This window comes from Pteronotus mesoamericanus, unplaced genomic scaffold, assembly GCF_021234165.1.
Source record: "Pteronotus mesoamericanus isolate MK-2021 breed Mesoamerican mustached bat unplaced genomic scaffold, CSHL_Meso_final contig_182, whole genome shotgun sequence".
Taxonomy (NCBI): Eukaryota; Metazoa; Chordata; class Mammalia; order Chiroptera; family Mormoopidae; genus Pteronotus; species Pteronotus mesoamericanus.
The window spans coordinates 18,782,548-18,802,494 of NW_026555078.1; the positions used below are offsets into that span (position 1 = coordinate 18,782,548).

At 35.7% G+C, this 19,947-nt stretch overlaps 1 protein-coding gene across 6 annotated transcripts in view; it reads left to right on the forward strand.

The window, feature by feature from the left end:
• The window catches only part of NUMB (NUMB endocytic adaptor protein), a 129,510-nt gene that overhangs the window by 70,034 nt on the left and 39,529 nt on the right, over positions 1-19,947 (forward strand). For all 6 annotated transcript variants that reach the window (XM_054567317.1, XM_054567316.1, XM_054567320.1 and 3 more), the window contains one exon: positions 3,279-3,419. In XM_054567317.1, coding sequence (XP_054423292.1) covers positions 3,294-3,419 — 126 coding nt within the window. In that variant the 5' untranslated portion in view covers positions 3,279-3,293. The remainder of the gene's footprint in view (positions 1-3,278; positions 3,420-19,947) is intronic.

The following is a 19,947-nucleotide window of genomic DNA, read 5'->3' on the forward strand; positions in this document are numbered from 1 at the left end:
CTTTAAAACTTAACTCAGGCAATATCCCCTATAGTAAATGTACCCTAAACCTAGGCTTTGCTGCCAGACCATACTCTGTATAGCGCTATTATTATAGTCACCATACTGTGCAGAAATTAACCTTTTATAAGGGGAGAGAACCACCTAAAGGTAATTTATCTTATAGATTTCTGTACCCACCAGTATTAACAATATAGCCCAGCACATAGTAAGTTCCCAAATAGTTTTTACTGACCCAAACAGATCGGATCAAAGAGGTAGGACTTAAAGGACAGGAGGTAAGAGGCGATGATTTACTCTGGCCAGGTTGCTCAGTTGGTTGGAGCATTGTCCCATACACCAAAAGGTTGTGGTTCAATTCCCGGTCAGGGCGCATACCTATGTGGCAGGTTCGATCACCAGTCAGCGTGGATGAGCGGCAACTGATCATCTCTCTCCCCCTCTCTCCCGCTCTGCCCCTCACCTCTCCCTGTCCCCCTCACTCCTTCCCTCTCTCCCTTGCTCTCTACCCCTTCTCTCCTCTCTCCCTTTTTCCTCCCTCTTCTCTCCCTCTTTCCCTTTCTAAAAATCAATAAAAACATATCCTTGGGTGATAATTTTTTTTAAAAAAGGTGATTATTTAATTCTAAATTAATGTATTTGAGGCAACATCAATGCACTCAAATATAGAATATGCTTGGGAAATCATCATAACAGGTATAGGTTGAATGTCTTTCTTTAAGGGAGGTTGTCAGAGTGGTTCCTTTGTCAGTCAGTGAGAGGTCGGGCTACTATTACTTCTTCAGTGTCCTCCAACACTGATGATGCTCTGGTCTCACATGTCTCCATGTACCCTACCTAGTAAATATCATCTAATATGATGGGAGAGTCTATTTTATCTTTTGTTTCATCAAATTTATAGTGTGCCTTATGTATGACAGGCACTGTGTTAGAATACGGGGGTGCTATAGTCTATCCTTAAGGAAATAGAAAATTGTTATAGTTTTGGTGAGTACAGTAATAGAAGTAAGCAGTAGGCATTAAAGGAAATCATATGAAATGGAAGGACCTAACCCAGGCCAGATAGAGGCTTGTCAGGAAAAAAAATGGCAGCTTCCTTGAAGACTTATGAACTGACTGTTTAAAGATGACTAGACTTGAACCAGAGGCAAAGAGGAGAAGGTCTTTCTAAGCAGCAGAAGAACATATACAGAAGCTCTGGAAGGGGGCCTGCCTTGTTTGCAGAGCTGTATTTTAGGATGGCTGGAGCTTGGCATAGGAATGGGGACTGGTGAAAAGATGGGTGAGTGAAGCCAGACAAAAAAGACTGTGTTTGCCGTGCTTAGGAATTTGGACTTTATCTTGAAAGTGAAGTGAGGCAATAGGAGGATTTTAAGCAGAGTAATTGCATGGCAGGTGAGGTTTGTGTTTTCAAAAGCACTCTGGCGGTAGTCAGGAGAGCAGAGTGGAATGGACCTCTCTCGGAAGCAAAGGGGCCATTAAGTAAAAGGCTTTTGCAGCTTAAGCAAAATATATCCAAGGCTAGTAGAACTAATGTGGTGGTGGTGGAGGGGGAATGAATCGAAGATACACTAAGAATGTAAAATCAGAAGAGCCGCTGGTCAGAGAAATGGTGAACACAGGGATGACTCTCAGTGTCTGGCTTGACTAACTGGGTAGGAGGGTAGTCTGTTCCGCTAAGAGAACGAAATTAAGAAGAAAGAATTCAAACAGCTTTTTGCTGAAAGCTTCTTAAGTGTGCCAACTTGTGCAAGGGCTATAGGTGCTTTTCATTTTCTTATATTTGTGTATATTTTTAAAATGTGATATGAAAGAGTATAACAGGATATATTATCATGGAAGGTTATGAAATTCTTTTTGGAAGTCTGTTAGATTACAGTAGGCTCTCATTAAGCTTAGTTTAGTAATGAGTGACCTACTTAAAAAGGCAGCAGAATGGATTACCATTCACTCCGTCCTTTGATTACTTAACATCTACTTAATGTGCTCTGTAAGTCAGTTTTGAATTGAGAAATGATGTATTTATTTTTAGAAAAATCTAGAGATCTTTTCATTGCCATTTGTCTGTCAGAATTTTTACCTTGTGAGAAGATGTGTGGTAAGATTGACTTGTCTGTGTAAAGTAGCTAATTTGATAATAGTTCTGCTGTGGCATTAATGCATTTTAAAATACAAAATGATTTTCCTCAGAATGCACACTATGATTTTCAAGTCTTTTATTGGTGTCATGTGGAAATTAATGCTTAATCCCTTGTTATTTAACACTTCTGGCAGAAAGGATGTTTCCTTTATATAGCTTTGTCACTCATTCTCTCAACTTAAAATCTGTTTTAGGCTGGTGGAAGTGCTTAAAAGAATTAGCAATGCTACTTATGAAAAAAAAATGGAGGTATTGGTTTTAGGTTTTTTGTAGATTTGCTTGTTAGAGGGACACCTATTCATTATGTTTACCCATTGGTTCTTGAATGTTCTATTGTTCCTTATCAGTTAGATCTTCCCTGTTTTATGATTTCTGCTGTACCTTTGAAAGCATTAGAGAAGTGCCTCTTTCAGTAGCAAAACAAAAAATGACTATAATTTAATACTTTTTAATTTGCAGAATTAATGATGAGACTTGGACTACTTTCATATCTGTAATGATTATAGATAGAAAGTACATTCTGATGTCATATTGCTTGCAAGAAATTTCTTCTTTAGAATAATTTTATCCTAATAGAAATTTTCCTTCTTTAAACATGTTTAAAGGAAACTTTATTTTATTCCTTTTTGTAAAACATATTTTTATAAAAGGTGATTGTAGTCCCTGCTTTGCTTAGTGTCTTCAAATAGTAAGCCAAAATGGTCCCAAATTTCATTGTTTCAGAATGAATTATTTTCCTAACAAGTATGAAAGTTTTCAGACATTATTAGCAGTCTATAATTTGGCCTACATGTACAGATTTTTATTCTCAGGAGTGAGAATAGATTTGAGAGACAGATCAGTAGGGATACTCATTGGATTATTGCAGTTAAAGTGCTTGAAAGTTCTCAGAATAACATCTTTCTAAATCCCAAGACATTATTGTTGTTTTACAAGACTAATGTAATTGTCTTCAAAATGTGAAATGTTTTATTGGAGCTCAGAGTTACTCTAAGAGGAAGTATACTAATTGTTTATTTTCCCCCAAACCAAAATCTTTACTTTGGAACATTAGGTTTTTATTAGAATTGTAATCCAAAGTTTAAATATGTGAGAAGGTAATAACTTCTTTTTCATGTTTCTTTAACTCTGTCTGCAGGTTGTAAAAATTAAAATGAACAAACTACGGCAAAGTTTTAGAAGAAAGAAAGATGTTTATGTTCCCGAGGCCAGTCGTCCACATCAATGGCAGACAGATGAAGAAGGGGTCCGTTCTGGAAAATGTAGCTTCCCAGTTAAGGTAAAAGATCATGTTTCTAGGAATCTGTGTGTGGAAAAGAATGGACAGTCTCTTGTAGGTGAAGTACCATTAATTAGGACAGTTAAAAGAAAACCCTCCAAAAACCAGTATCTTCATATTCTACTTCAATAGTAATAAAATAGGTTATAATTAGTAATTTTTCTGTTTTTGTTTATTTTAAGATTTTAGTTATTTATTTTTAGAGAGAGAGGAAGGGAGGGAGAACAAGACGGAGAGAAACATCTCATATGTGCCCTGACAAGGGACTGAACCCACAACAGGGCCATGTCCCCTGACTGGGAATCGAACTGGTGACCTCTTGCTTTGCAGCATGACGCCCAACCAACTGAGCCACACCAGTGAGGGTGAGTGGGTTCTCTTTATATTAAAAGAGGGTGTGTTACCCTGGCTGGTGTGCCTCTGTGGATTGAGTGCCTGCCTGCAAACCGAGAGGCCGCTGGTTTGATACCCAGTCAGGACACGTGGCTGGGTTGTCGGCCAGGTCCCCAGTTGGGTGCTTGTGAGAGGCAGCCGATTGATGTATCTGGCACATTGATTTTTCTCTCCCTCTCTTTCTCCCTCCCTTCCCCTCTCTAAAACTAAATAAAATAAATAAAATCTTAAAAAATAAAAATAAAGAGGATGTCTCTTTTATATAGCTTTGTCACATTTTCTCAAGTTAAGATCTCTTTTAAGTGGGTGGAGGTGCTTAAATCATTTAGGGAAAGAATGAGCAATGATACTTACAGAAAACTGTAAGTATTGGTTTCAGATTTTGATATTTGCTCTGTAAAGGGACACTTACTCATTACATTTATTCACTGGTTCCCTAAACCAAAATTTTTAATTTGGGACAACAGTTTTTGATTCGTATGGTAAGCCAGGGTTTAAATATATGAGAATGTATATACTCTAGTATAAATTTGGAATAAGCACAAATAAGATCACTTCTGATGAGAATAATGGTCCTTGAATTATCAAGAATCGAATTAATTTCAGTGAGACATGTTTACTAAGTGGCAGGGCAGAAGTATGGTGAGCCTCCTTTCTTAAAGACAGGCTTGGTGTGTTCTAGAAAAACTTAAATCAGAAGTGTTAAGTTCAAAAGAGATTTTTCTCATTAATCTTATAATTTTTAATCATGTAGAGGTTATTTAAACTAATACCTTCATTTGTCAGAACAAGAAATGGAAGCTCAAAGGTTAAGAATACAATGGGTGTCATACAAGTGCTTTTTCTTCCTACTCCTTGAGATTCTGGAGAAGAGAGGTCATACTGGGTTGGCCAAAAAATCTGTTTAGTGTTTTCCATAAAATACACGTTTTTCATTTTCACCAATAACTTCGTTGATTTGGATATTTTGAGTGTGTCAGCTATCTCCTGCTGTTGGCTTCTAGGGGGTAGAGGCCAGGGGTGGTGCTAAACAGAGAGTAGTATTCTCTGCCTGCAAGAGAATAATGACTTTAGTGACTTTAGTGTATTTATTATTAAATTTTAAAGACAAGATACAGAATGGCATTTATAGTATGAGTATTTATAGTTAAAAAGCAAAATATATATGGTTATACATATGTAATAACATATGGAAATGAAGGATTGGGGACCTTTTGGAACTATTGACATTTCTTGTGGACGTGTATCATTTATAATAAATAAGCAGGGAAGCCAGCTTAAAGAATGGCTGTCACATAGGCAACTAACAGTGTTGGCCACAGTCTCTATATCTTACCTCTTCTTCCTAAATGTATTTCCTCTCTGTTTTGAGGTAGTTGTTTTTTTAAATACTGCCACTGCTTTAATAATCTTCTGATCCTATTTTTTACCCCTCTCTTAGACCATTACAAGAACTCTTGACTATTTTTCTTGCTTCTGATCTTGTTTCCATTCCAAATTCTTATGTTAGTACTGTAATAGTGATCTTCCTAAATTGCCGATATGATTATGTCACTTACCTGCTTCCTTTTCTTCAGTGGCTCTATAATAAAATTTTAGAGAGTCGTCTAGAGCTCTCTGAAAGCGTACACTTGTAACCCAAGCTACCTGAGTTTGAATTTGAGCTTTACCAGTTAACTGTGTGACCTTAGGCAAATCATCTAACCTCTCTGTTTCTCAGTTTCATCATGCGTAAAATGAAGACCAGTACCTGTCTGGTGTGTCAGTGTTCTGAGAATTAAATGGGTAAATACATTTGAAAAATACAACGCTGCTTGGCAGACAGCGAATGCACAATAAATACTGCTGTTTTTGTTTTTGTCGGTTAGATGCCAACTGAATACTGGAGTTTTTAATCTACATTTCGTATTTGTTTTTCTTTTTCCTTAATTGACTTTTTAAAACTGCAAGTTAACTCTCTTCTCTTGAATAGGAGTGAGAAACTTTTGGTATATGTTTGGTGTCTGAGGACTTGTGCATTGGTCACACCAACCTCCCCAGTTTAAAAATTCTGTTTTCCCCAAGAGACCAACCTTTTCTGCAGCTTATAATTTTATTGCCTGAGTGTGACAATCATCTGCATCCACAATAATGTTTCACTTCAATGCTGCGTCACACTGTAAGTTTTTGGGAGGATATTCTAGGTGACAAGTAGCGGTCCAAACTTAAGTTAATGTTCAGTCAATGTGTGGTACCACTGAGTCAATCAGCGGAAGTGACAGTTGGTTGAACAGATACATTGTATTCATTTCTAAGTTTGCTAGCAGGCTGGCAATGACAACTACATCATAATTTGCTCTTCCGTCTTAAAGATTAAAAATGTGGAAAAACGTGTCTTTGGATCAGAGCAATAAGATATAGTAAAGTTTTTTTTAACATAACTTGTGAAATGTTAATGGTTTATTCACCCTAAGCATTTCAGTTACTCATGATTTGCTGTATATTTTGCAAAGAAATTTCAACTCTAACCAGTAACTCTTAAGAATTTAACTTCTTTGTGGCATAAATTGAAGTAAGATTTTTGTTACAGATATTGTTAGGAAATAGTTGGGAATAATCTGATTATTTTAAGCCAGGGCTTGAACTCTACTGGTCTAGATTTAGAGGGTTATGTTCTTAAGTGCTATATTAAAATTTTATACCATAATATGTGAATTTATACCATGATAGTTTATTAAAAGTGTTGACTATAATTTAAGCTTAATTTTTTTATCAAAGTAATACATACTTGTGGTTAAAAAAATGTCTTTTCTACCCCTAATTCCACTCTCCAGTGACACTTTCAAGCATTTTTATTTGTTTCTACCATTGCTAATATTTTTAACTTTAGATAATATGAGTTTACTGCCTTTTCTTAATTTACCCATATTTATCATCCACTATAAATAAGGGATGATTTAACCCACATATCCTGCCCTTCCATCTTCTGTTTGCCTCTTCTCTGCCCAAACTTTGGAAATTAGACTAATTTTAGTTTTTCTGTTTTTTTATACTCATGAAAATTTTTGTTCTATTAATTTTAGATGCTATATCTTGATTCCTTACCATGTAAGATAAAAATACTAAAACCCCTTACTCTTTTACCTTCAAACTTTTATCAGCTATGTTTTTTTTGTTAATGTTATATAGGTTCAATGACATTTTCATTCTGTCCTATAGCCATAAATTATCTCTCTTTGTCTTGATTTTCTTATAAAAGTTCATTGTGAATCTTATAGCTTAATGTAGAACTAAGTTATATGCTACATTTTCTTCTTTATAAGTCCAGTAATTCATTGATAAATTCAAAAGATATTCCCCGAGTGCTGCTTTATGCCAGGCAGCGCTCTAAGCACTGGCAATACAGTGAACAAAACAGGCGAAATTCCTGCACAGTGCATACACTCCAGTGGGTGTTAACAATGAACAAATAAATATATAATAAGTTCCTGGGATATCAAAAGGGAATTAGGCGTGAAGGGAGTGCATGGGAGGGATGCCCAAAATTTAAAATAAGATGGTCAGGGAAGCCCTCATTGAAAAAGTTACTTTTGAGCAAAAAAAGTAAGAAAGCAATCATTCAGGTATCTGAGGAAGCAGACTGTGGACAGCAAATGCAAAGGCTCTGGGGCAGGAGAGTGCCTGGAGTGTTGGAGGCACAGCAAGGCCAGTGTGTTTAGAGTAAATGGTACGGTAAAGGTGAGATCAGGTAAGTAGCAGGGTGCCTGACTATGTGGTTTAGTACTTTTCAATACTATCAGACCTATTGCCTGCATTTTTACTACAAATATCTTCTAAATAAAATGTTTGTATAGTATAACCTACTTATGCTTACATTACGTAAATATATAAATAAAAAAACAAAAGAAAACTGTAGTAAATTTATGCCAGCGTATAAATGCTTGGACATAACCACACTAGAAGACCTAAAGTAGTACATACACATTTACACAGAATCACTGTGGGTGAGATAGCTGCAAATGTAGGCTGATGTGATGCATTGATAATTCATTTATCACAGGAGGGTTTTGATTGGTGATGTTATTTTTTGAAATGGTAAACAACTTTTGGTAAAATTCTTATCAAAGTGCAATCTTCCCTTTTGTAACTTTGAGCCACACCAGTCAGGGCTACAATTGAATTTTGTATGTTGAAATTATATCTAATGTCTTTGCTAAATTCATTTATTAATTCTAGTAATTTGTATGTTCTTCTGAATTTTCTGCCAATAGAATTATATAATCGATGAAACTGTAGTTTTATAGTTCTTACATTCCATTCTTTATGCTTGAATGGTCAACTAACCTTACACTCATGGAATAAACTCCATTTGTTCAATGTCCATTATGATCAAATTGAGGCTATTGAGTATATTGCTACATTTTGATTGCTAATACTTTGTTCAGAAATTTTACATCTGTGTTTTTGAGACAGATTAGTCTGCAATCTTATAATGTCTTTGTCAAGTTTTATATTAACTGAATTGAGGCTGCATTACATTTTTGGCAAGGCTCTGTCTTCCCTTGGCTTATGTCCCCTCATAGGGCACACTTGTGCCTGTGTTCTCAGGGACTGTGGTGGTGTTTGGTAGAGCCCGTCCCTCTGGTAGGTCCTTAAGTGTAATTCGTCACTCCTCAGCAAATTGAACATGCCAAAAACCTACTCTGTTTGACATCTTCCTTTGTTTCCTGTGTTTTGTATAAATAGGTAGTTTTATATATAGGCTTGATCAGAGTTAGCTTTGATTTTTTTTTTCCAGGCATACTTTATGGGTGATATGGACTGCTATCAGAAGGCACACAATAGCTGATTATCTATCTTCGTGGTAATAGTAACTACTAATTCATTAAGGGTTGCCAAATGGTGGTACTCCGGTTCTGTCATCCCTTCTTCATTTATTAGTTATAATACTTCTATGAAGGAAAATTCCCCATATCTGCTGTTTGGTTAGCCGAGGTACAGTTTAACCAGGAAAAACCAGTGTAGTTCATTTATGAAAAAAATACTGAGCTATGAGAAAGGTCAGGTCCCACTTCAGCCTTAAGCAACATTACCAAAATGAATGATTTTCCCTATTTGATCAGCCATCTTTTAAATTTTTATTTATTGGCTTGAGAGAGAGAGAAGAAGGGAGTGGGAAGAGAGAGACATCGATTTGTTGTTCCACTTATTTATGCATTGATTGGTTGATTCTTGTATGTGCTTCATCAGGGATCAAACCTACAACCTTGGATTATTGGGATGACACTCTAACCAACTGAGCAACCTGGCCAGGGCCTCAACCATCTTTTTAAAAAGAATAACATGAATTTAATGTATATAAGAGCAGTAAACTGTAAACCCTTAATTAAAGAGAGTTGCAGAAGTAATGTGAGATGGTTGAAAGAAGATAGTAAGATAATTGAAAGAAGATATATCTAGAAATTAAAAAATTGGAGTTCTATTCCTGGCTTTGTTACTATATTATTTATGTGACTTTGTTTAAATTAACTTTTTGATCCCCAGTGTCATATTTGAAAGATGAAGATTCTGGATCTCTTTATTTTTAGCTTTAAACTTAATGTGATTTGATTTAATACATATACTTAGGTCATGACTTGTTTAAATGTAACTGCACCCCAAATTTTTACATTTAAAGAATAGCCCACTTTAATTTTACTACTTCTCTTGGATTAAAGCCCCATGCAAGTTTTGATGTCATGTTTAGCACATCTGCATCTTATGTTTGCTACATAAGACAGGCCATGCATATGTGATAATGTGCTTTATAGCTTCTTATAAATTAGTGATTGTTAGTTATGCCACTTTTTTTAGTGTTGAGAACTGCTTACTGTATAGTCTCTCACATAAGAGCTCTACATTTCTTCTCATGGATAACATTACCAAAATGGGTAAAGTATACTTTTTAAATAATTTTTTCAAGAAAAGGAAAAATGACTTAATTCATCCAAGAATGAAATTCCACATAGTAGTTTTTCTAAAGTACATTTTTTGTGAATAAAGTCCCTTACTCAGAGGGAATTTGGAAAAGGCATATAGACAAAAGAAGTCCCAGTGTCAAATATTTTAGCCATTAAAGCATAAATCAGCTGCAATTCTTCAGAGAGATAGTGTCTAAGAGAAGAAAAGAGACCTCTTTAATAATGTTTATTTCAATGGTCGTGTTTTTCTCATAGTCTAATAAGACACAGCACTGATTTCCAGCTCCACATTTCTAAAATAGATTATGCAGCAAAAAGTCTGTCCACACAGGAGGTGTTTTTGTTCTCTTTCCACCATGTCTCCTCCCCTTTTTTTGTTGGCACAAATATCCCTATGTGACCAGTTGAATTGATCAAGATGATAGAATAAAATCCCTTGGCAACATTTTGAAATCTGTATTCATTTCTCAACACCTAAAGGTAACTCAGAGATCATAAAACTGTGTTTTCTCATTTTTTTATTATATAAAATGGAAACAGATTAAATGCCTTGAGATAGTTCTAGAAATGAGCCTTACTAAATAAAAAAGAAAACACAGATATATAATGCTAGAGATAAGAAAGTGGGGAGACCCAGTTACAGACTCAAGTTATGTGAATACTGTATAGTTTATGCTGATAAATTTGAAAATTTAGATTAACTAAGAATATGCATTGCTAAACTTAGCTAAAGTAGAAAGAGGAGAGTTGAATAGGGCCCTACCCATGAAGTAAGTAAAGTTTTTAAAACTCCAAATCTATCTCCCCTCAGTAACTTAGTACAGATGGTTTCACAGGCCACTGCTTTCAAAATCTTGAAGAATCACTGTTACATTATTTAACTATACCAGAGCATGTAGAAGATAAAAAAGAATAGTTATCAGATTTTTTTATGGTATGAACAAAATTCTGATACAACTACCTAATAAAGATGGCATAAAAACAAAAAGAAAATTATAGACCAACTCCACTTAGAAATATAAATGAAAAAGTAAGCAGAAAAATAGAGCAAATGGCATCTAAAAAGTTAAACCGTAGTAGGGTTTAACTCCAAAAATCCACAAATAATTCCATATTAGGTAATTTGATATAGTTCATCACATTGATGATTCTAAGAAGAAAATTATTGCAGTGGAAGCAAAGTTGAAGGACTCAACATTTCTTGGTTTCAAAACAGTACAAAGCTATAGTAATCAAAACATTGTCATTCTGGCATAAGAATGATGCATATAGAACAATAGAATAACATTGAGAGTGCAGAAATAAATCTACACATCTATGGCCAGTTGATTTCTGACAAGAGTACCAAGGCCATTCAATGGGGAAAGAACAGTCTCGTCAACAAATGTGATGGGAAAACTGGATTTTCATATGGGGAAAAAAAGAATTTAGATCCCCCTACCTCACACCATATACAAAAATTAACTCAAAATGGATCAACAATGTAAATATAAAAGTAAAAATTAGCATAACCTCTTAGAAAAAAACATAGGGGTAAATCTTCATGAACTTGAATCTGGAAATAGATTCTTAGATATGATACCAAAGGCATGAGCAACAAAAGAAAAAATAGATAAACTGGAATTCCTTAAAATTAAAAATGTAAAAAAAAACCCTTCTGTGCATCAAAGGATATTTTCACAGAAATGAAAAGACAACTACAGAATGGGAAAAAATATTTGGAAATCATATAGCTGATAACAGTCTAGTGTCTTGAATATAAAACAACCTGATTGAAAAATGGGCAAAGGACTTGAATAGAAATTTCTCCAAAGAAAATACACAAATAGCCAACAAGATACTTAACATCATTGGTTATCAGGGAAATGTATAGCAAAACCACAGTAAAGTAACATATCACACCCACTTGAATGGCTATATTTGAAAAACAAAAACAGAAAATAATAAGTGTTGACGAGGATGTGAAAAAAACTACAACTATTATACATTGTTGGTGGGAATGTAAAATCATCCAGTGGAAAGCAGTTTGGTGGTTTCTCAGAAAGCTAAACAGGGAATTACCATATTACTCAGCAATTCCACTGATAAGTATATACCCCAGAGAATAAAAAACAGGTACTCAAATAAATACATATACACTCATGTTTATAGCACCGTTATTCACAATAGGCAAAAGATGGAAACAGCCAAATGTCCCTCAATTGAAAAATAGATAAACAAACTACAACGAATATTACTCAACTATAAAAAGCAGTCAAGTATTTATACATACCACAGTGTAGTGAAACTCAAAATCAGTATGCTAAGTGAAATGTGCCAGAATACAAAAAGTCACATATTGTATGATTCCATTCATATTAAATATTCAGAATAGCTAAATCCATAAAGACAGTACAGGTTGTTGGTTGCTAGAGGATGTGGGAAGGGGCAATGGCAAGCAAATGCTTAATGGGTACATGTTTTCCTTTTGGTGTGGAAAAGAACATTTTGGAATTAGATAAAGGTGGTGATTGCATAACATTGTGGATATACTAAATGCCACTGAATTATTCACTTTAAAATGAATAATTTATATAATTTGAATTACATCTCAATAAAAAATGTTAAAAAATATTTATTATGCAGTGCCGATAAATCATCTTAACAAAATAGGAATAGCAGCCCTGGCAAGTGTGGTTCAGTTGGTTGGAGTGTCATCCCATAAACCAAAAGGTTCACAGGTTTGATTCCCGGTCAGGGCACATGCCTAGGTTGTGGGTTCAGTTTCTGGTTGGGATGCATACGAGAGGCAGTCCATCAATGTTTCTCTCTCACATCGATGTTTCTCTCCCTCTCTTTCTCCCTCACTTTCCTCCTCTCTAAAATCAATAAGCATGCCCTCAAGTGAGGATTAAAAAATAAGAATAGCATAATACATTACTTAAATGATTGAAAAATTATCCAGAATCATGCATAATTATGAAATATTTACATTGAACTTGGGAGGAAGATGAGGTTGCTCTCAAACACTGCTACTATTCAACACAAAATAGGTGACCACTTCTGCATAAGAAAATAAACTGTTAATGTGGGAAATCAGTACATTCTTGTTGTGTTTATTTCTGCAGACGATGTCTATCTGAAAAACCCAAGAGAATCAACAACAACAACAAAAAATGTTCCAAATGATATGAAATTGCAGTAGTTTTGGCTACTTATAAGATATACTAAAATCAATAAATTAAAAAATAATTTAGTTAGAAAATATTTTAGGTGCTCAGATTCTGGCACAATGTGAGTAAACTAACATAGAAATCCTCCCAATATGCTGGCTACTTATAAAATATACTAAAATCAATAGATTAAAAAAACAGTTATTTTAGTTAGAAAATATTATAGGTCCTCTGATTCCAGCAGAATGTGGAGTAAGTTAACGTAGAAGTACTCCCAATACATATATCTAGAAACACTGACTGCACTTTCAAACTTTTGGTCTCAAAGCACAGCCAGGCATTCAGTAAGACAGAACTCTTCAGTTACCAGAAGTCACGAAAGCAAAGAAGGAATCATGCCAACTGATGGGGCAGCCTGAGAGGGAGAGAATTAGTGAGCTAGAGCCTTGATTTTAGCATCCATTTTCAAGATCCTAGACTCATAAAAAAGCAGATAATTAGAACTGAGAACCCAGCATAGACCCAGAACCTTTTGTGGGCTTTACAATCAGTGAAATAGAGAACTAGAAGAAAAAGGAAAAGGGGGGAAAAAAAGTATCTTGCCTCTACTCAGACCCTAGGTTAAAAAAAGTCTCCCAGGAGGGGGGAAAAAATGAAACCCTGGATATGGACTTTATATGCTAAAGAATAAACTGCATGGTGTGAGAATCCTCAAATTAATATACAGTAGGTTTTAGAAGCAAATGTAAAACCACTCCACAATCCAGAATGCATGAAACTCCCTCAGAAAAACAGCTTCAGTGAAGATGAACTTAAAATTTTTAAAAAGTTATAAATCATATCTGGAAATGATCAGCAGATACAATAAAGGATTATACAACGAAGGACAACAAGAGGATTAGCACTTTAAAATCTTGAAACTTAATAAATGACATTAAAAAGTAAAGCCATAGGGAAAAAAAGACAAAGAAGAAAAGGAATAGGCAGGTTTCACAAAGAATCAAATCTGAGTTTCTAAAAGTGAAAAATAGAGTTATTGAAATAGAATTTGGTGGATTAGAACTAACCGAAAAGAGAATTGGTAAACTGGAAGATAGATTTGATGAAGTTACCCAGAATGTAGCACAAGGTGATGAGAAAATATGAAAAAACGAAGAAACATGGATGAACAAAATTAAAAGTCCAGTAGCACTAATAGGCATAATGGGACTTCCAGGAGGAGAAAAGAGGATGAATTTATTCAAAGCAGTATTTGAATCCTCAGATTGAAGAAACAAATAGGATAAATAAAAGTCTGATACATCTATGTCCAATTGATTTTTGACAAGGGCACAAAGTGCATTCAGTGGAGAAAGAATTGTCTCATCACCCACTGGTGCTCAGACAACTGGATTTCCACATGCAAGAGAATGAACTTGGATCCCTACCCACACCACATAAAAAAAGAGCTCAATGGATCAGTTACCTAAACATAAGATTAAAAACTATAAAACTCTTAGAAGAAAACACAGGGTTAGATCTTCATGACATTGGGGCAGTGGAGTCTTAAATGCGATATCAGGAGCACAAGCAACAAAAGAAAAAAATAGGTAAATTGAACTTCATCAAATTTAAAAACTTTTGCTCATCAAAGGATGTTTTCTAGGAAGTGAAAAGACAGCCTGCAGAATACCAGAAAATATTTGGAAATCATATATCTGACAAAGGTTTATATTCACAATATATAACATCTCTTACAACTCAATTTAAAGACAATTTAAAAATGGGCAAAGGTTGTAAACAGACATTTCTCCAAAGATAATATACAAACAACCAATTAGCACATGAGAAGACAGATATTCAACATCATTAGTTATTCAGGGTATGCAAATTAAAATCATGAGATACCACTTCACACCTATTAGGATGGTTTAAGTTTTTGAAAAAATAGAAAATAAAGTGCTGACAAATAATGTGCAGAAATTGAAACCCTCATGATTTTTACAGGGATGTAAAATGGTGCAACATTATTGAAAACAGCATGGCTGTTCCTCAAAATATAAACATATGATTACCCTGCATGACCAAGCAATTCTGCTCCTCAGTGTAAACCAAACAGAATTGAAAGCAGAGAATGAACAGATAGTTATATGTCAGTGTTTATCTTGCAGCCGCATTCATAATAACCAAAAAGTGGAAACAACCCTATGAACAGGTAACTGGAAGAAAAAAAAAGTGATATATACAACTAGGTCTGTCTGGAGAAAGTCTAGCCATTGCTAATATAATGAGAACTGTTTGCACAACATTGGTGTAACCTGATAGCCAAGGAGGGTGGACTGGAATACACATGCATGAACAATGACAACTTCACTGTACTGGTCAATGGGAGCAGTAGACTCTTGAGTGTGTACTGTGTGGCTGCAGCATTCAAAATGACTGAGCAAGTAGAGCAGCGAATCTGCCTCAAATTTTGCATTAAGTTTGAACATTCCTCCACGGAAACTATTTGGATGATTCAGCAGGCTGCGGCTATGGGCAACTGGTAATTGGCAACTTCATCACGACAGCGTGCCCACTCATGCATCACATCTCGTGCAGAGTTTTCGGTGAAACATCAAATTACCCAGGTGACAGCCCCCATACAGCCCAGTTTTGGCGCCCTGTGACTTCTGGCTTTTCTCAAAACTAAAATCACCTTTGAAAAGGAAGAGATTTCAGACGTTAATAAGATTCAGGAAAGTATGATGGGGCAGCTGATGGCGATTGGGAGAACTGCGTGAGGTCCCAAGGTGCCTACTTCAAAGGGGACTGGAGCATCATTGTCCTATGTACAGTGTTTCTTGTATCTTCTTCAATAAAATTTCTGTTTTTCATATTACATGACTGGGTACCTTCTGGACAAACCTCATACATGCAATGGTATATTATTCTACCATTAAAATAAGGAAGTTGAAATACATGCTACAACTTAGATAAACCTAAGTGAAAGCTCTACACTAAAGGACAAATATTGTATAATTCCACTTACATGAAATATCTAGAATAAGCAATTTTATAGAGACAGGAAGTAGATTAGAGGTTACCAGGAGCTGGGGTGGGGAGAACTGGGGAGTTATTGCTTAATGGCTGTGTTTAGAGTGATGAAAAACATGAGGAAATAGGTAGTGGTTATGATTGCCCAACATTGTAAATGCAATTAACGCCAATGAATTGTACACTTTAAAATGGTTTAAATGGAAAATTTTATGTTATATGTATTTTACCACAGTTTAAAAAAATAATGTAGCCCTGACCAGTGTGGCTCAGTGGGTTGGCTGTCACCCTGCAAGGCAAAAGTTCACCAGTTTGATTCCTGTTTCTGGTCAGGGCACACGCCTCGGTTGCAGGCCAGGTCCCATTTGGGGGCATGCAGGAGGCAACCAATCAATGTTTCTTTCACACATTAATGTTTCTCTCCCTCTAAAAATACATAAAATCTTTATAAAAATTAATAATACACCCAAAACTATTCAGTTGTACACTTGAAGTGAGTAAATTGTATGGTACATGAACTATATCTTAATAAAGCTACTAAAAAATATTAGTCTGTTTCCCAGACATGTGAATGAGAATGGTATTTACAATAACAAAGACTAAGAGAATCTTCAAAGCAATCAGAAAGAAAAAGACAAAGTTGGGGGCCTTGCTGGAGGCAGCTGATTGATGTATCTCTTGCACAAAGATGTTTTTCTCCCTTCCCCTCTCTCTAAACGTAAATAAATAAAATCCTTAAAAATTGTTTCTATCTAAAAAAGACATCCCAATGTAGGTTTCATTGATTGTGACAAACGTCCTAGTCTGGTGTGGAATGTTAATAGTGAAGGAAGTTGTGGCGGGGCAAGGAGAAGGTATCTGGGAATGCTGTGTATTTTCTGCTCAACTTTTTGTGAACCTAAAACTGCTGTAAAAATAAAGTCTATTAAGAATATGAATATATATTAATATGAATATTTAGACACACACATATGTACATAAATGATGGGTAAAACCATTCATAAAAGCAACCAAAATTATTAAATACTTACTAATCTAGAAAGAAATGCATAGGAGTATATTTGAAGGCCACCATAAAACTTCACAGATGTAGAAGACTTAAATAAATAGTATTAGGTAGAATAGGTCAATAATATAATGTCAGTTTTTCTTAAATTAACCAGTGAATTTAAGGCAATCTTAATTAAAATCCCGAAGATTTGCTTCAGCAGGAACTGGACAGAATTATCCCAAAGTTGATCTTAAGGAAGAAACATGAGAAGTACCCACGAAAATTCTGTGGGAGAAAAATTAGTAAAAGTGATCATACAAAGCAGATATAGAATATACTCTTAATCTATAATAATTTTTAAATAGCATGTTATAGTGCCAAACTGTAAATATCACAGAACAAAACAGAAAATTCAGGATAATGTAATTATATAGTTGTCATTTCAAGTTAGTGATCAAGGATTGGGAGTGAATTTAAAATATAACAAATTTTAAACACTTGACAGTATATATGACAAGGTGCCAAGAATGAGATACAGAATTTCTTAAAATGTCAGAACAGTGATGCAGATAGCACAGTTGCTGAGATTTTATCCTTTCCCAGTATTTGATTTTCTTTTTTCATTGGGCCAAGAAACTAAGAATATATTATTGAGCTTCAATAAAAGCCGCATATCAACTGAACATGAAGGAATACCTCCTAGAGCTGAATTCACCCAAAGAGTTATTTTAAAAGTTCATTCATTACTCTCTTCTAAGATGAAAAACACAGCTTTTAAGAATTTGAGTGTTGTATGCCTATCACTGTAGCATCTGACAAAATGATGCAAAAGTAGTCGTCAGTGACTAAGTACTTTATTATTTCTGGGTGTGAGTTCAATCTCAACACCCAGAACTAGTTGACAGAGCTACCAAACATGACCTTTCTAACAGCCTATAACTTTAAATTAAAATTTTTCTAATTCAATAAATAAAAGGTATAAGCAGAGATGACTAAATATGGACTTTGTCTTAAAGCTCCTGCTCTCTTATTGAGCCAAAATGTGTGAAGACACCACCTTAAATATCATCTTCAGGTGAAGACAAATGAAGTTGTTGGGGATAGCAAGGTGTCAGTTAAGGGAGGTTACCAGGAAAAGCACTGTAAACAGGGATAAGGTTGTTAGCATATTTAATTGTTTTCTTTTGCAGTTATTAAGTATATTTTATTGATTATGCTATTACAGTTGTCCCATTTTTCACCTTTGCGCCCCTCCGCCCCATACCCCATTCCTTCCAGCATTCTCCCTGCTTAGCTCATGTCCATTGGGTTGTACATATGAGTTCTTTGGCTTCTCCACTTCCTATACTATTCTTAACATCACCCTGTCTATTTTGTACCCACTATTTATACTTCTTATTCCCTCTTCCCCCTCCCCGTTGATAACCTTCCATATGAACCCATTTCTATGATTCTGTTCTTGTTCTAGTTGTTTGCTTAGTTTTTTTAGTTTCTGTTGTTGATAGTTGTGAGTTTATTGCCATTTTCCTGTTCATAGTTTTGACCATCTTTTTTTTATAAGTCCCTTTAACATTTCATATAATAAGGGCTTGGTGATGATGAACTCCTTTAGCTTCACTGTGTCTGGGAAGCACATTATCTGCTCTTCCATTCTAAATGACAGCTTTGCTGGATAGAGTGATCTTGAATGTAGGTCCTTGCCTTTCATGACTTTGAATACTTCTTGCCAGCCCCTTCTTGCCTGTAAGGTTTCTTTTAAGAAATCAGTGGAGAGTCTTATGGGAACTCCTTTGCAGGTAACTCTTCTTTTCTCTTTCTGCTTTTAAGATTCTCTTACCTTTAACCTTTGGCATTTTAATTATAGTGTGTCTTGGTATGGCTCTCTTTGGGTCCAACATGTGTGGGACTCTCTGAGCTTCCTGGACTTGAATGTATATTTCCTTTGCCAAATTGGGGAAGTTTTCTTTCATTTTTTTTCATATAAATTTTCACTTTCTTGCTCTTCCTCTTCTTCTGATACCCCTATGATTTGGATGTTGGTACATTTAAAGTTGTCTGAGAGGTTCCTAAGCATCTCCTCATTTTTTAAAATTCTTGTTTCTTATTTCTGTTCTGGTTGAATGTTTATTTCTTCTTTTTGTTCCAAATAGTTGATTTGAATCCTGGCTTCCTTCCCTTCACTGTTGATTCCCTGTATATTTTTTCTTTATTTCACTTTGTATACCCTTCACTTCTTCCTTTATTTTGTGGCCATACTTAATCATTTCTCTGAGCATCCTGATCACCAGTGTTTTGAGCTCATAGGTTGGCTATCTCCATGTTGTTTAGTTCTTTCTCTGGAGTTTTGTTCTGCTCTTTCATTTGGGCCATATATCTTTGTCTCCTCAATTTGGCAGCCTCCCTATGTTTCTGCATATCAGGTGGAGCTGCTTTGACTCCCCATGTTGGCACATCTGTTACGTTGTAAGGGGCAGAACCTTAGGTATTGGCCAGGGCAGTGCAACCTGCGTCACTGCTTTGTGGTGCTGTATGTGGAGGAGGGGTCAAAGAGGGAACAATGCCACTTGCTCACTCTCACCTAGTTTCCAGTCACTTCCCTCACTTCCTGAAAGCAACTGTGCCCTTCTAGCTGCTTCCCTGTGCTGATTCCCAGAGTGGGTGGGTTTGTGTACGTTCTAGAACCCTGTGGGCCCTTTAAGTGGACTCTCCTGAGAGACTGGCAGTTTCTTCTGCCACCCCAACCCCCACTGGTTTTTACAGCCATGAGGATTTATTTCCCGGCCCTGGAACCTGGGCTGCATGGTCTGGCCTGAGGCTGGGATCGCTGGCTCCCCAGTTGTGCCTCCCAGTTTTTGTCTGCCGCATGTGAATGTGGGACCTCTTGTTCTGCCAGCTGCCACGACCGCAGCACCACTCTGCATCCTCTCTGTCCCTCCTGCCTGTCTGGATGAATGTTTCTTCTGTAAATCCTTGCTTATTGGACTTCCATACAGTTTGATTTTCTGGCACTTCTGGTGGGTTTTTTTGTTTTTAGATTG